At 40.8% G+C, this 18,256-nt stretch overlaps 1 protein-coding gene across 1 annotated transcript in view; it reads right to left on the bottom strand.

The window, feature by feature from the left end:
• LOC121395640 (urokinase plasminogen activator surface receptor-like) overlaps positions 1-7,011 on the bottom strand; it is a 38,019-nt gene extending 31,008 nt beyond the window's left edge. The window contains exon 1 of the mRNA XM_041569668.1: positions 6,510-7,011. Coding sequence (XP_041425602.1) covers positions 6,510-6,558 — 49 coding nt within the window. The 5' untranslated portion in view covers positions 6,559-7,011. The remainder of the gene's footprint in view (positions 1-6,509) is intronic.
• Positions 7,012-18,256: the final 11,245 nt, after the last annotated feature.

The following is an 18,256-nucleotide window of genomic DNA, read 5'->3' as shown; positions in this document are numbered from 1 at the left end:
TGAAGAGACTTGGGAATAATGCCTATTTGCTGATTAAATACTACTGGAAGCTCATCTTGAAAGTCAATTAGATTAGAGATTTGAGAGGTTGAATTTTTTTCCTGCCCTAGATATTCTGTTGGAACTATGGTTGAAAGGCAGATATATCATCATCATCATCATGATATATGAATGTTTTCCATATTATAACTATGGGGGATCCTGGCTAAAGGTTGGGTTTTAATTGAGCCAAACACAGGTCTAGACTGTGAACGTTTTTAATCCTCTTTGATCTTCCCCTGTGAATGTTCTAATTGTTCTTGCCCAGGCCCAGACTGGAAATCTGCGAAGACTGCTATAAAATGCCTTAGACAGCCACTGTTTTGGGGGGCTATGGGCCTCTACTTCAAATTCCAGGGCCTATTTTTAATCCCAGTCCAGACCAGTCTTGCCTTGGCTGGTTTGATTTTGTCTTGAGAATGTTTAAATGTACAAGTGCTACAGGTGGGTCTAGCCCTGTGAGAGCTCTATTGATTTGAGAATCTACAGAATAATATAACCCCTGAACAGTTGTAATACGCTCATTGGGCAAGCCCACAAAGAGTTATATTATTTTGGCTACAGATCAGTTTAGCTCTTCAAGACTTTATTTACACTGATGTAGGTTCTCATCCTCTGGTTGGCTTCAGCTTGGTCTTTCCCTTGGAATTTTCTAATGTTCTAATTGGCTACAAGTTGGTCCTGCCCTATGAATGTTATTGTTCTTTGGCTTCAAGACGATTCTCTTCTAGGAATAGGTGCTAACACCCAGCTAAAAAGTGACGTTCTGCACCATTTAAGCCTCAATTTTTTTATTTATTTGAGTCATTTGGGATTGTGGGGTCAATTTAATTATGTTAATGTTCTGCACTGGATAATTGCGGGTTTCTGCCCAGCAGAGAGTGATAATATATGTATAAGAAAAGTAACATTACTATGGAATTAATGGGGTGAAGTATAGCTGTGCTGCAACTCCCACACATACATGTCAGTGATGCATATATTGGCACTGGGCAGTTTATATACCTGCTATGTTTGCCAAATATAAAGTCACAATGAAAGCTTCAAATGAGATTCCAAAATTCTAAGCAGAAAAAAAAAAAAAAGATTTAGCGACCAAATGTTCAGCTTGTAAAACCCTAAATGTTATTCTGTTTGGAGATATCGTTCTCCAAAACTGTTCTCTCCGGTAGTAAATGGTTATTTTTTATTTAATAGTTCATTTTTGCGACAGGCCTTTGTGTAGCCGGCTTTTACCACGTGATGGAAAGTAAGAGCTCACTGGGGAAGAGAGCTTGGCTTTACATAATGGGAACTGACTCTCCAAATCGATCTCTTGATGTTCGTCTCCTTTTCTCCATTTCCACCAGGGCTCTAGCACATTTGTATTAATCCCAGGCTAAGGAACTCTGGGCGATACACAGTATTTCCTACAATTTCCTACAGGTATCATTATATCCACCACTGCACTGCAGGGCAAAACTATTATTATTATTATTATTATTATTATTAACATGTATTTATATAGCGCCAACATATTGCGTAGCACTGTAAAGTAAATGTGATTACACAACTAAATCACATGAATTACATACATAGAACATATGGAGGAGTTACATACATCACAATCAATACAGGTACAAAAAGGTGAGGAAGGCCCTATGCATAAGCATACAGTCTAAAGGGAAGGGAGTAATACACAAGGTGTGGGAGTGGGCAAGATCGAATTAAGTGTGTGAGAAATGTGGTACTGTATGTGGTGTTGCGTTTGGTAGTTAAGCAGAGTGAGGGTAGGCTTCTCGAAAGAAGTGCGTTTTCAGAGATTTCTTGAAAGCAGAAAGGTTGGGAGAAAGTCGGACAGACCGTGGGAGAGAGTTCCAGAGGAGGGGTGCAGCCCTTGCAAAGTCTTGAATGTGAGCATGTGAGGAGGTAATGAGAGAAGAGTTGAGTAGTAGGTCAGTAGAGGAGCGTAGTAAGCGAGTGGGTGAGTATATAGAGATGAGTTCAGAGATGTAGGGTGGGGCAGAGTTATGAAGTGCTTTGAAAGTCAGTGTCAGTAATTTGAATTTGATTCTGAAAGGTAACGGAAGCCAGTGCAGGGAGTGACAGAATGGCGAGGCAGAGGAGGAGCGGTTGCTGAGGTGTATGAGCCTCGCAGCAGTGTTCATTATGGACTGGAGAGGTGACAGTCTCTGGAGGGGAAGGCCAATTAAAAGAGAGATACAGTAGTCTAGACGTGATATGACGAGAGAGTGAATAAGAATTTTGGCAGCGGCTTGGCTGATAAATGATCGTATTTTGGATATGTTCCTTATGTGAAAGTGACATGATTTAATAAGTGACTGGATATGAGGAGTGAATGACAGGGCAGAATCTAGGATAATCCTAAGGCACCGGGCCTGGGGAGAGGGGGTGACAGTGGAATTGTTAACTATGATGGATACTTCCGGGAAGTTACTGGTGTTAGTTGGAGGAAAGAGAACCATTTCAGTTTTAGAGAGGTTTAATTTAAGGTAGCGTTGCGACATCCAGGTAAAGACATCCAATATCTATATCATAACGAGTGTTTGAAACTAGTCAAGGAACCCTGGTATAAAGGACAGATGAAAAAAATACCCAATTATAGGTATTTCAGGGGATATTTTTGAGTAAGGCAGGGCAGTTGGTGGCCCTCCTGTCACTAAAGAAGTCTTCTTCATAAGAGTGGTGACAACCAAACCTGCATCCCATATATTTATTTAATTGTACCCATAGCCTTTACCTCGAACAGGAACCGTAATCCACTTCCAAATCAGAAACATGAAAATCATTTAATCTTGGGAACAGGCTGTGGGACGGATAGATGGAGCTCTGGCTATTCCAAATAATTTCATTGGCATATCCCACATAGTTAGATATTCTTCATCTGATAAACATTTCTATATTCAGATCTTTTGAGACAAATATCCTGAAACAATTCATTTTATTGTCAACCATCCCTTAGGGTTGCATTTTACAGAATTATGGGTAATCTGGAGAAATCGGTGGAAAGGAATGGAGCTGGACTGAGAAAGCAACAGGAGCAGGTTCTGCTAGTGCCATTCTTATCTGGGGTTCATCAGCCTGCATTTTGCTTCATCCCTGTTCTGTGCTTTTGTGCCCATGGGTTCTTGACCCAGTGCTCCTTTATACATAGTAAATTAGGTTGAAAGACACACATCCATAAAGTTCAACTTTTTAACTCTATTTTAACCTGCCTAACTGCCAGTTGATCCAGAGGAATCCAAAAAAAACCCATCTGAAGCCTCTCCAATTTGCCTCAGAGGGGGAAAAATTCCTTCCCGACTCCAAAATGGCAATGGGACCAGTCCCTGGATCAACTTGTACTATGAGCTATCTCCCTTTAATTGTATTGTTGAAGCATTTGGGGGAGACTCTCCTCCATTCAACAAGCTGACAGTTAGGGCACTATAGTACAGTATACTTATACCATTAGGACACAGGCTTTATATAATGTAGAATTTACTTAACAGGACAAACAAAGAATGAAACCCTTAGGCGGTAATGTACTAAAAGGTGTCTACAGGTCTATTAGCCAATAGCAGCCCTTCAGCAGGTAGCATTCAGTGGTCAGCTGTTAGAAAACACCCTTTTGTTGGTTGTTATGGGTTACTAGACCCGCAGCCTTTTATTTATACACAACCCTGCTTTTACAAAACAGGTCCATGCCTTTGTAATGGGACTTTTATCCTTTACTAGGCACTTACTGCAGTCTCCAAGGGCAGTATAAATGATAATCCCTCTGAATGAAAAGCAATTGAAGCGAGCTGGGATATTTATTTAGCACAAAAATATAAAGGGGGTTTACAAAAAAAAAATAATAATTTCAAGAAAGTATTAGCCTTGACAACGTGAGGAAAATGTGCTTTTGTCTGGCTTTAATAAAGAGTGTGATGAATAAAACATTAAGGGGAAAGGCATCTCTATTTTACTTGTAGAAGTTGAAAAAATAAAATCACTTTAGAATTGAGACAAGGGACATTATGCTTTTGTTATTGTAACTTCCAGTCTTCCCTGAGAGTCAGAGCTGGGGGTGTAGTTCAGCTATAGTTGGAGTTGAAAACTGGACTTGTCTTTACTGTAGGACAGAAGGGTTCCTTTACATTAGGCACTAATATGGGTGCAGAATAAAAAATGCATATATACATACTGGCCAGTTGTGTCAACTTTGATGAATGAGGAGCCAACACCTGCCTTGACCAGGCAGTAAAATTAGGGTGCCCTTTGAGTACTGTGACTTTAGGTATTCACTGTGACATGAGTTAAAACACACAGACATGTATAAGTATATATGTGGGAAGTCCATGGTCCATCCTTTCCTTCGTAGGAGCAAATTGCACCCATTTGCCCACTATTAACAAACTCATTTTCTGTGGCACATATTAGGGCAGAGACACACGCTCAGATTCGGGAAGATTAGTCGCCCGGCAACAAATCTCCTCTTCTTCGGCGACTAATCTCCCCGAACTGCATCCCCTGCGGCTAGAATGTAAATCGACGACGGGATGGCATTCGGAGCTCTTCGTTTTCCAGAGTTGCCCAGAGTTTCCTTGTGAGGCAAACAAAGTGATCTGAGAGCCAGCCCGCCTGTGATTTACATTGTAGCCAGCGGGAAGGCAGTTCGGGGAGATTAGTCGCCCCGAAGAAGAGGAGATTTGTCACCGGGCGATTAATCTCCCGAATCTGACCGTGTTTATTTGCCCTTATGGGTAAAAAAAGGTAAATAGTTCTGATATTTCACACTTTGCATTCTTTTAGCAAATTAGCCTTGGTGGTTCACAAACTGTTGGCCTGAGGCTTCAAAGCATTTTATTGGGCTGGTCCAAACCAAAGGTCAGTTACGGTAAGATCTGGGAGTGAACACTTTTCCTGGGTATTCTTGGAATTAAAGTAAGGTGACCTATTAGCAAACCTGAAAACCTCTTATAAGAATGCAGTCAATATTTGCACATTATACACAAAAATGTATTTAGAGGAACCATCAGATCACAGAAAGACAGCGACCTAATGAAACCCAGCAAAGTCCTGAATTCCCTTTGTGGATTTATCAAGCTCTTTTGTTGGAGGTTTCCATAACAGACCTATGGATTCAGTGTAGAATTTACTTGTGGAAGCCAGAGTTGTCACATTAACAACATCCAGTAGCCTCAGGCAGTCGTCTAACATCTCAAGGGTTGTCTCTTACCCAAACCTGAGCATCTTTTCTCTTGCACTTGGGTCCTTGTCCCGTGTAGGTTATATCATCTGAAGGGACCATGGAAATTAAGTGAAAAGTAAAAGGAACAGGGCACACCAGCATTGAAAAATATCAAGTATATTATTACATGATAAGTATATAAATAAAGAGAAACCCGACACATTTCAACTCCATAAAAGGGGCCTTTGTCAGGGGCACATGCAAAAACTACATATGAATATAATTATCATGTAATAAAATACTTGTTATTTTTCAACGCTGGTCTGCCCTGTTCCCTTTACTTTTTTCTAATACTATGAGATAGGCCGTCCCCATACAGTGAGCCAAACTAATACATCATGGAAAGTAAGTTGGCAAAAGGAACTGATACAAGAATTGAACTTAGGAACCCCTGAACCAGAATAGAGAGACATAAAAGAGAACTAAACCCTAAAAATTAATGTGGCTAAAAATGCCATATTTTATATACCAAACTTATTGCACCAGTTTCAGCTTGTCAATAGCAGCAATGATCCAGGACTTCAAACTTGTCACAGGGGGTCACCATCTTGGAAAGTGTCTGTGACACTCACATGCTCAGTGGGCTCTGATTGGCTGTTGAGAAGCTAAGCTTAGGGCTCGTCACTAATTATCCAGCAGAAAATGAGCTTCCCTGGCTGTAATATAAGCTGATGCTACAGGTTTGCTGATTATTAAATTCTGATGCTAATTGCACTGGTTTCTGTGCTGCCATGTAGTAATTATGTGTATTAATTACTAATCAGCCTTATATTGTGACATTTCTATTCTATGTGTACTGTATATTGTGAGTGGCTCCCTAAGCTCAGTAAGTGACAGCAGCACAGAGCATGTGCAGTGAATCAGCAGAAAAGAAGATGTGGAGCTACTGGGGCATCTTTGGAGACACAGATCTTTACTGCTAAAGGGCTGTGGTTGCCTTGGGCTGGTACAGAAGCACAAAACATCATGTACAACATTTCTAGCTACTTCTTTAGTTAAGCTTTAGTTCTCCTTTAACTAACCCTAGTTATTGTAAGGGCCAATGACATGCCAATCTAGATCTTATGATAATAAAGCTACAACAGTATGAAGCATCCTGATACTCCCATAAAGCTGATTTTTGGACGTAGGAAGGAACTTTGCCTTCTTGAAACTCTTATATAATACAGTTCTACAAAATGTATAAACCATGTAAAAATGAATAGAGAAAGACTAATAAGCAGACACAGTGGATAATGTCCTAAAAGTTACTCACCCTGCCAGAAGTTAATGAGAAGCAATAAAATCCTCCATTTTTTCCCCATGTTGTGTCAGATTACTAGAAAGCCTCCAGCTACAAACCCCCCATCCAACACTGTGTTATTGATTGATGGAGGGTGGGGGGCACAACGCTGTCCCTCTGCTCTTCTTCTAAACGTCTGTGAGGAATAAGGGACATAACTTGGAACAGGTTTGGTAAAGAATGAAAGAAGGTCAGACACACCCCGAGCTGAATTCTAAACGGATCCCCTCCCACCTGAGAGCTTGCAGCATAGGGACAAATAATGTAGGTCAAGAACACTTGGGGCCATATTTATAAGACAACTTAAAAAGCGTCAGTAAAATTGACATCAACCCTTCAATGTCACTGTATGCCAGGTAGGTATTTATAAAAACACTGCCTGAGAATTGTACTCCAACTCCTACTTTTAGGTCATAAACATTTTACACAGTTCTATGTGCCCATTGGCCTTCCTGCAATTCATTCTCAGATTTACATACCTCCCAACTGTCCTGTTTTTAGAGGGACAGTCCCTCTTTTGACAGCACAACCCACAGTCCCTCATTTGTACTAGAAAGTCCAGTTTTTCTCTGCACTGAACAAACAATGTTTCTAACTTAATTGGCTTTTGGCAGAGAGCCTAGAACAGCCACAGCAGAAGATTAGATAATTTTTTAACAATTTTGAGATAAGCAAATAAGTAATCGTAACAATATAAGATAACAGGTCCCTTGGGAGAAGTTAGAGTCACCTTCATTAGCAAAACTGTAATAACTGGAAAAAAAACAGAAATATGTTCAAACAAATGTTGTAAAATGAAAATGGTAATTAGGGGGTGTGGTCACAAAATGGGCGTGGTCAAAGAAAATTTGCCGCACTGCGCGCGGCAACTTTTTTGTCCCTCTTTTTATTTCCAAAATGTTGGGAGGTATGTACTCAGAAGACATTGGGGTGTACTTTCTCCATGTCCTGTAATACCTGCATCACTTGTGCTTATACTTGTTTTGTAGGGCCCAAAGAAATTGACTAGATTTGAAGAAGGTCCCCCAGCTACTTATTCTAAGTAGGTGGGGGAGAAGATGTAATGTTGGCTTATTGATTTTTTAAACAATTCTCTTGTGAAACTTCATATAATTTGGATATAACCTCTATATCAATGAAACGACCTGAAATGTTTTTAAGATGAACTTGGCATGGTAGAGTCTCATAGAGCTCAACTCAGATGGGCCTTATCTTCTGTTGGTGATCATTTCCTATAGGAACCTCACTCCCATCTACAGTTCATTCCACCTCTCTCCTCCTTCAGCAAAAGAATTGGAGTTGCACTAAATCTTTAGTAAATATTCAGCAGTATTGGACACCGGATTAAAACTAGGGATGCACCAAATCCTGCACCGAATGCACCCCCGAATCCTTCGCGAAAGATTCGGCCAAATACCGAACTAAATCCGAATCCTAATTTGCATATGCAAATTAGGGGTGGGAAGGGGAAAACATTTTTTACTTCCTTGTTTTGTGACAAAAAGTCATGCAGATTAGGATTCAGTTCAGACGGGCAGAAGGATTCTGCTGAATCCAAATCCTGCTGAAAAAGGCCAAATCCTGGCTGAATCCCAAACCGACTCCTGGATTCGGTACATCCCTAAAAAAGAACTGGTGGGCCCCAAGCTCTTGTGGGCCCCGCCGGCCCAGATCCGCACCCTGTGCTTCCTTTTCCTGCAGCCGGCAACCATCCCAAAACAGTTGGGTGCTGGGTGGCGCACGCAGGGGGAGGTCCGGCGGTGGTGGAGGGGGGCCGGCAGCAGCGGAGGGGGGCAAATGAAAAAAGAAACAGGGCAACAACATGGGACTTTGGTAAAGAAGAAGAGAGATGATGGAGAAGAGAGAGAGACCAGCAGACTAGGGAATACTTAGGGGCAGATTTATCATAGGTCGAAGTGAAAATTAGAATTTAAAAAAATTTAATTTCGAGCTAATTTTTGTGTACTACGAATAAGGAATAGTTCAAATTCAATTCGGATTTGAAAAAAATTCAAATTTCGAAATTTATCATGTACTCTATCTTTAAAAAATTGACTTTAGCCTATGGGGGACCTCCTAGAACCTATTTGGAGTCAATTGGTGGACTATGAAAAAAGTTTGGAAAAAATTTGAATCGAATTCGATCGAAAACTGACCTATTTGGCCAAAAAAAACCTGTTTTTTGATACATTTCGAATTTCGAAGTTATGGGAGTTAAAAAAAACTCCCATTACTTCGAAATTTGACCCTTGATGAATCTGCCCCTAAGTATGGGAAGTCATTAGAAAACAAAAGAATACAAAAAATACAGTAGCGAGTGGAGACTGAAAGCAGGAAAAGAATTTGATTCGAGTTTGCTGGGCGACCCTATTCACCCAATTTTTTTTAATTTTTTTAATAAATTTCAATTGGTCATTTTTTCCCCCGAATATCGAGTTTATGTGAATTTTTATAAACTATAACAAACAAGGGAAAGTTGTGCTCACCACTAATTTTTTAAAAAAGTTTTTATAAACTCCCATAAACTCTAAATTCGGCCCTTGATAAATATGCCCCTATATGATGTCTTTCTAGCCTCCACCCACTGGTCTTCACCTGTCTTTCTGACATCTTTGTCTGATGTTCCTCCATGTCTAAAAGAGTCTGTGAAGATTCTCATTCATCATCCGGTCATGATATACTGTAGTATCTAGTAGAATTAATTTTGACTGAATTCTCCCAATGTGTCTGTACCTGACAGGCTCTGTTTTGCCTCCAAACTTGACCTTTCCTTAAAGGGATACTGTCATGGGAAAAAACATTTTTTTCAAAATGAATCAGTTAATAGTGCTGCTCCAGCAGAATTCTGCACTGAAATCCATTTCTCAAAAGAGCAAACTGATTTTTTTATATTACATTTTGAAATCTGACACGGAGCTATACATATTGTCAATTTCCCAGCTGCCACAAGTCATGTGACTTGTGCTCTGATAAACTATCACTCTTTACTGCTGTACTGCAAGTTGGAGTGATATCACCCTCTCCCTTTTCCCCCCCAGCAGCCAAACAAAAGAACAATGGGAAGGTAACGAGATAGCAGCTCCCTAACACAAGATAACAGCTGTCTGGTAGATCTAAGAACAACACTCAATAGTAAAAGCCAAGTCCCACTGAGACACATTCAGTTACATTGAGAAGGAAAAACAGTAGCCTGCCAGAAAGCATTTCTCTCCTAAAGTGCAGGCACAAGTCACATGACCAGGGGCAGCTGGGAAATTGACAAAATGTCTAGCCCCATGTCAGATTTCAAAATTGAATATAAAAAAATCTGTTTGCTCTTTTGAGAAATGGATTTCAGTGCAGAATTCTGCTGGAGCAGCACTATTAACTGATTCATTTTGAAAAAAATGTTTTTTCCCATGACAGTATCCCTTTAAGGGATTTAATCCTTAAATCTACTAGAAAATCATTTAAACATTAAATAAACCCAATAGGCTGGTTCTGCATCCATTGAGGATTAATTATATCTTAGTTTGGATCAATTACAGGTATGGGACCTGTTATCCAGAATTCTCGGGACCTGGGGTTTTCCGGATAATGGATGTTTACGTAATTTGGATCTTCATACCTTTAAGTCTACTAGAAAATCATATAAACATTAAATAAACCCAATAGGCTGGTTTTGCTTCCAATAAGGATTAATTATATCTTAGTTGGGATCAAGTACAAGCTACTGTTTTATTATTGCAGAGAAAAAGGAAATCATTTTTAAAAATTTGGATTATTTGGATAAAATGAAGTCTATGGGAGATGGCCTTTCCATAATTCAGAGAGTTCTGGATAATGGGTTTCCAGATAACGGATCCCATACCTGTACAACAAGTTAATTTTTTTTTGCCTCCTCTCTTTCTTTCTTTCTCCTTCTCGCTCTCTCTAGGGCAAAATTCTCTCTCTCGCCCTCTCTAGGGCAAATTCGCTAAGGGAGAATTTTTGCCTGTGAAGGCTTCGCCACACTCAGCGCCACTTTGTCAGGCGCAAATTCACTACACTAATTCACTAAAATCCGAAGTTGTGTCTCGGCAGCCGAACGCTGGGAAAGTTTTGATAGTGTTAATTCGTCAGTGTGAACATTTCATAGCGAACTTTCGATAACGTTCATTTCTGCTTAGCGAAACTTCGTTAGTACTCTTACGCTTAGGTCTATTTGAATATGGCAGGTACATATAGGTTGTATCAACAGTGGGGCTCATTTATAAACTTCGTGCAGGGCAGATTGGTTCGCAAAGTGAATATATTTGCCCTGCGCATGGTTATATTTATAAAGCTGAATGCGAGGCTGCAAACAGAATTGCGAATTTTTTTTTCACAATGCGGATGTCTATAGGAGCTTTTTAAATATGTCACAATTCGCAAATTGCGAATATTTATGCGCACACTCTGCGACTCAACAACTTTGGTGGCGGATAAAATATTCGCAAAACAGTTTTGCAAACTGCGAATTTAAGTTACTGTCAACGTTATTTTCGCCCACAACAACCTCGCACATTGGGTGCTCTCGCGCAAACTCCCGTCTCATTTGTGCGCCATTTGCGAAAATTTATTCACACTGCAAATTCGTTAAAACCGGAAAGACGGGCAGAGCAGTGCAATATATTAGCGTTCAGGAAAAAAACATGCGCAATACAACCATTTGCGAAAAATATGCGCTGCGCGAACTTTATAAATGACCCCCAGTATGTCTTGATTAGAGATGTTGGTTCAAATGCTGGAAGTGGCCACGTTATTACAAATGTTCAAAAATAAAGACAAAAGAGATGCTCTAGACATGAGCCCACCCTAAAACAAATGTGGCATGTCCCTCAAATAGTAAAAAAAAATGTTAAAATAAAATATTTCAATAGTTACAACTTTTAAAGGCAAACTCCGCTTTACAAAAAATAAAAAAACTTTTTTTTTAGAAATTTTATAACTCTCCGCCAAACATGATGTAAGTGACATAGAATTGAGAAGGATGATGATTCATCTTATCAGTTCGCCAGGTCCAAGGTGACGAAGGAAACTCTGGCGAAAGAGGTAACGTTCTATAAATTTCGCACTTTAGTGAATTTGCGGAGTAACAATCGTTTGCCTGAGCGAAAATGCGCCTGGCGAAAGGGCATGAAACTGTACTAGTGATGGTCTCATTCGCTAGCGAATTGTCCTTTACGCCTGTTAATAAATTGGTGATGTCCCTGTGAATGGGATTTCTGGCCAATTTTCGCAAGCGACTGTCACTTTGCCCTTTAGTTTCTGCCCCTTTGTCTTTCAAAGCTGGAGAAAAAAGATTGCGTTTAGGTCATTTGTGCTTTGTAATCAGAATGACGTTTGTTCTCACCTGCAAAGCCTTTCACCGTGTGCAGAGAAGGGGCTGGGTTCATTCATTCGGGTCCTATAATAACTTGCCATACGTAGAAGGCAGGAGACACATGTATTTACATTTGGTAAGTTCATAGAACAGATTGGGTAAAAGAACAAAGTAATACTGTGCATTGAATTGTTTGCCTTGTCTGCGATCGGCGTCATTTGCAACTGACAACCCCGTTCCGTCATTGACTGGAAACATTGTGAGCAATTTGTCAGTGTTATTTTATCCTCCGGCAGTTTCAGATTCTATTTCTAAGGTTGTTCAGTGCCCTCAGCAGGGGCTGCTGTTAACAGACAATTACCCCAGCCGTAAACAAACATTCTAAAAGTTTAGGGTTTTACTGTAAGGTCACACTGGGCATTTCGGGGAGATTTAGTCGCCTGGCGATTAATCGCTTCATCTTTGCGGCGACCAATCTCCCGAACGCCTTCCCTCACTCTTGCGCTGGCTAAAATGAAAAATGGTCGGCACTAAGCACACGCTGCGATTTGTTTTCCGAAGTTGCCTCACGAGGAAACCCTCGGGAAACTTCGGAAAAAAATCGCCACGTGTGCTTAGCACAGTAGATTTTTCATTTTAGCCAGCACAAGAGTGAGGGAAGGCGTTCAGGGAGATTGGTCGCCGCAAAGATGAAGCGATTAGTCGCCAGGCGACTAAATCTCCCCTAAATGCCCAGGTGTGGTGTTACCCTAAGTGACTTTTTAATTGGCCTTCATTTTTTTTCTTTTTTTGAATTATTTGCCTTCTGACTTCCAAATGGGGGTTACTGACCCCATCTAAAAACAAATGCCCTGTAAAGTTAAACATTTATTGTTATTGCTACTTTCTATTACTTATTTCTCTTATTCATATTCCAGTCTCTTATTCAAATCAATGCATGGTTGTTAGGGTATTTTGGACCCTAGCAATCTGACTGCTGGAATTGCAAACTGGACAGCTGCAGAATAAAAAGCTAAATAACTCAAAAAACACAAATAATAAAAACTGAAAACCAATTGTAAATTGTCTCAGAATATCACTCTATTCATCATACTTAAAGTTCATTTAAAGGTGAACAACCCCTTTAAATCTTTGATTTACGCATTTCACATTAGCAACAACTGCCAACTCAATATGATGCACAATAATGCATAACCTGCAAAACCTTGGAAGAATCACAATCACCCTTGTGTTGATGAGTGATATGTGACACTTTGTAACCCTGGCAGGCAGTGGCATAACTAGAGTGCAAAAATATCTTCAGAAGGGCCCAGCGCATTCTGATCCTCATCCTCCCGTCTGGACTCCGCCCACTCCCCATTGGCCCCACCCATTCCACACCCAACTCCGCTGCATGCCAGCTTGCGCTCTGCTTCCCCGTTGCAAGTAAGAGATTGGGGAAGGCGGGTCCTTGTTAGCTATAGAGGAAGGAGGCTGCAGTCTCGGCCCCCTTTTCCTCGGGCTCCCACTCGGGTCTGCTTCCTCTATAGTTACGCCATTGCTAGTAGGTATTGGCAACATATGGGAAATGTGGGGCTAATACCAAAGGATGTTGGATATTGAGTGTGGGCACTTGAAATGCACTGAGATGCAAAACATATAAACGCACACACACCCGTTGTGTGCAATAAAAAAATATGGCATGTCCTTCTCTAAAGAGTAACGGCTCCTTTAAAGTATCATTAAGGTATGGTAAAAGTTACCATCTCATCACCTTTCTCACAATGCTAACCTTTGCTATTTTTGCTTCGTTGAAAAGGTTCACATTATTTTCTCCTTTGATATGTTGATTTACATCCAACCACAACATCTAGAATGGCGAATATAAACAATCCTCTGATTGCAGGCGAGATGAAGGTAAATCACCTTAAAAGCGCCCAATAAAGTCAAGAAGCTAGTAGAGCTAGATATGAAAAATCTAGAAATTCATCATGGAGCTCTACACGGCGGCAGCCAAATGCATATCTCATAGTTATGAGACTCAGTAAGTTTGGAGCAAAGCGAGAGTGATGCAGTGCCCTTGTCAGAGAAATGTGAGGCCAAGGTATGAAGTTGGCGTTGGTTTCCCTGGTCACATGGGGTTGAGCATCTGGTACTGAAAAGACACAATGGAAATAAACAAGGCAAGGCAGACTGGGGTGTAACAAAGACATTCAGAATAGATTAGAACAAGGTGAGGCAGAAAGAAGGAACAGCCAAGGCAGATGGGGCATCAGATGAAAATTCTGGCACTCGGTGCAGAGAGCAGTGGTTGGATTCCAGTAGGGGGCAGTAGCTGGGATGCCCATGTGCCTTCCCCATCTGCCTCTTTTGGATCCTACGCTAATCAGCGCTGGATCAAAAGGCCGTGCCTCAGGTCTGTGTAGGGTTCCCATCCGTCCAGCAAACCGCCAGTTAGTGCCGGGGCCAGTATTACAAATTTACTGGCAATGAACCTGCTAGTAAATTTGTAAAACACTATAACTCCCTCCCTACCCTGACCATCTCCGCTGCCAATTACCCCTTATAAAGAAGCAACCCACCATTATCCTGCCTATTTCTCCACCCTGCACACTCATTTCCCTGCCCATTGCCCCACTTCATCACCCCGCCCCAAGCTCTTCCCCCATCCCAAAGGCCAGTATTACCGGTGAGAAAAGATGGCAACTCTAGGTCTTCGGCCATTTGTAGACAGCCGAATGCAACATGGAATGTGCAAAAGAAAAGTCTGATTGTGGCATTTTTTGCACCTTGTGTACAGCTTTTGACTTCACAAATGAGGCCTAATGTTTTTTTCTCATAACGCAGTCATTCCCCCCCAGAATTCCAGCATTTTTGTGGTTGCAAGGGGATATGCACGAGACCCAATAACTCAATTGCACTCAAACTTCAGCATAAATTGGAAGCAATAGCACTGAACGATAGCCCCAGGGTTCCTCTGTGTCAATAGGTGCAACTGCACTTGAGTTTGAACAGGAGGCAGGAAGGACTGAGCGGTGCCAAACACATTCTGATCACATTTTGACACAAGTATCTTGAGATTTTTATTGCAACTGAAGGCAGAGAAATATGCGCAAATGCAACTGTGGTAATGGACGAGTCCTTACGTGGCACTGGCAGAGGCTTATAGAATGTTACTACATGTAATTCTAACCACAGTCCATCAGATTTGAGTTGCTAACGTGCATATTGTCAAAACTCAAACAAACATTAATTATTTCACCAAGAAATCTGTGCTAATGCATACATAGCTTTATTTTTTGTAGATAATCTTCATTGAAAGGGCTTTGGGTTCAGTTCTGCAGTATTAGACCTTATCCACCACTTCCATTCCGCTCTTATTACCACTGCATGTTTCAAGTGTTACATAGTACACATAGTGGTTGAAATGATTCGCAAAAAGCTTAAAAAAAATGTTTTTCATTTTACTGACTCCCTGTGTGACATGAAACATCAGCAATGTACATTATGATATTGTCCTAAATTCAATGCCAAACCCTTCCAGTCAGTGATTGAGGCCACCGAGGAGGCAGGACTAAGTTCTAAGGTCTAAGAGGTGACAACAAATGGGCTTCTCTGATGTGTGTGCGTAATATAATGTTAAATAAATATATGATGTCAAGGGAGTGTCTCATAATAGTTTCTCTTCTGTTGAGAAGTCACAATACCTTATTGACGAGCAGCAACATTTCTACAGAATCTCCTCCGACAGCCTCATAATGACTCGTGTCAAGCAAAGGAGACCTTTTATTGAGGCATTAGAAGTAATGGAGAGCACATTGACTAATGTGCATTACAACATTCATGCGAGGCCTGCTTGTCTTTAAAAGTTGATTTAGAGGAATTGTTGACTGTAAAAATAAAAACTGGGTAAATAGATAGACTGTGCAAAATAAAAATGTTTTCAGTATAGTTAGTTAGCCAAAACTGAATGTATAAAGGCTGGAGTGACTGGATGTCTAACATAATAGCCAGAACACTACTTCCTGCTTTCAGCTCTCTTGGTTTCCACTGATTGGTTACCAGGCAATAACCAATCAGTGACTTGAGGGGGCACACAACTCTGAGCTGAATGCTAAGGATCAATTGCAAATTCACTGAACATTTATGTCCCATGTGGCCCCCCTTAAAGTCGCTGACTAACTCAGAGTTAGAGAGCTGAAAAGCAGGAAGTAGTGTTCTGGCTATTATGTTACACATCCAGTCACTCCAGCCTTTATATATTACATTTTTGCCTAACTAACTATATTAGAAACATTTTTTTCTATCTATTTTTTTATTTATTTAATAGTGCAGAAAGATCTATGGGGTACGTTTGATTTAGGTGTCCCTTGCTAGTGCTATCAGTATAACTAAGGTACATCCAGGCCATACATTTTATAATCAAGTTAGGTGGGGATGAGAAATTTTATTATAATTGAGGTTTTGAAGGCAGGACAATCAGTTGTGCTTGGGCAAAGGAAGAGCTTAGCTGACCAATGAGAGGCCACAGCATAAGACTACCTCAAAGCATTTTCCAGAAGCAAAAGCATTGCGACAAGAGCACTGGACCCATTTTTTGTTGTGAAGAAGAGAATATTACTGCTAAAGAGAGTGTTTGTACATAAATCAACTTCATTGCTAAGCAAAACTGTCTTGCTCTGCAATTGAGCACTTAATGTTAGTAAATCAACCCGAGAGACTTGTTTATCCTTTGCCCTTCTATGTTAAAAGCTATAATGGGCATATAAGGAAAGTCTGTAATTTGTAAAGAAATATGTGAATAATGATGGGTCTCCTTATACTGGAGACCTTCTCTAGACCAAGCTAAATCTAATGTATATGTTATGGCTATTACTCAGTGTATCATACACATTACCCTTCTTTTACTCTGTACTTTGTTCTTATTTACAGGAGTTATCTATCTCATTTTGAAAGACTACCATTCCATAATAACCCAGTTTTAATGTTCCTATATTATTTAGCCTTCATGCTGATATAGTTAAAAAAGGAAGGGGAAAGAAATTCCCATCAGTAGAGCGGATAGTTATGATATAAATTGTGCTTTATCCATTGAGCATTATGCATTCCTGAGGGGAATTGCCATATTTTACCAACTTTGTTTGTGGAGACCTAAGGTTTGTAGGTATGGTTTGATGAGCTGGTTTCCTTTCTGGTAGTTTGAGGCACATCCAACATAGGACAACTCCTTCATAGTATAGAAGACTTCAGGGCGATCACTTTGGGGTATTTTCCCCTTACAATAATGCCAAGGAAACAGGCAACCGGAAGCTCAAGTTGACAAGTGTGTGATGTCCTTCAAGCAGTTATGGGCAATCTCAGGTCAGGTCATGCCTATCTCCAGGGCCAGAACTAGAGGTAGGCTGAGTAGGCACGTGCCTAGGGCACAAAATTGGGGGGTGCCAGGCATGCACCTTCTCTGCCTCCTACCCCTAGTCCGGCCCTCTCTCTCAGGTCTGGACTGGGAGTCAAAAAAAAACCAATAGATTGCCAGTCCGGGTCTTCTTTCTCTCCTCTCTGCCCGACTGTGTGTGTGCAAAGATTCACACGCGCCCATTCATTTGGCTCCACGACCGGCAAGGTTGCCCAGGGCGCCTGGCTGGTCTGGTCCGGTTCTGCCTATCTCCCTCAACCTCAAAGATATGTTTGTACTAGTGATACACCGAATCCTGCTTTTCAGGGTTCCGCCAAATCCCAGAATCCAGGGGTAAGGACTCGGCTGAATCCAAAGCCTTCATCTCTGACAGAATAGCAGACGCACCAATGGAAATACCCAAATGCCTAAATGAGCTTGGATTCTGTTCGGTCAGGCTCTTGGATTTCTTGGAATCCAAATCATGTTAAAAACAGCTCTGATTCGTCTGAATCCAAAACTGAATCTGGGATTTGGTGAATCCCTAGTTTGTACTGCATAGGATTATCACAAAAGAACATCAAGAAGTGATAGAGGTTGTCAGTTCCTTCTGCCCAAGGTTATTTTCCTTAGGTGGGCCCTCCACTTCAGGGTCTGTCTACTGCTCTGTTAAATCATGTCCTACTTGCTTCAAGGTTGCTCATGCAATACATACAATTAAGCAAATGTAATAGACTCTTAACACTAGAAAAATCCTTGAAGACTACCATATATTTAATACATATACGTCCAAAACCTAAACAAGAGTTCAAGAAAGCTTGCCTTGTGACCCAGGAATTTAGGGGCCCAGTTGGTGCCCATGACAGCGTATAATTACATTATTAATATTGTCCATTCTGACCTAATAAATCTTCTCGAGGCTTCAGATGGAGAAACCTAGTCTGTTACCGTGACAGTTCAAACATTTTCCATTTAGACTGGGAGGAGATAATTGATTTTCAGTTTAATTATGGTGTGCTTAGAGTT

This window comes from Xenopus laevis, chromosome 7L (genome assembly GCF_017654675.1).
Source record: "Xenopus laevis strain J_2021 chromosome 7L, Xenopus_laevis_v10.1, whole genome shotgun sequence".
NCBI classification, from domain to species: Eukaryota; Metazoa; Chordata; class Amphibia; order Anura; family Pipidae; genus Xenopus; species Xenopus laevis.
Note: the sequence above shows the minus strand (reverse complement) of the source record. Positions and strands in the feature narration are given on the sequence as shown.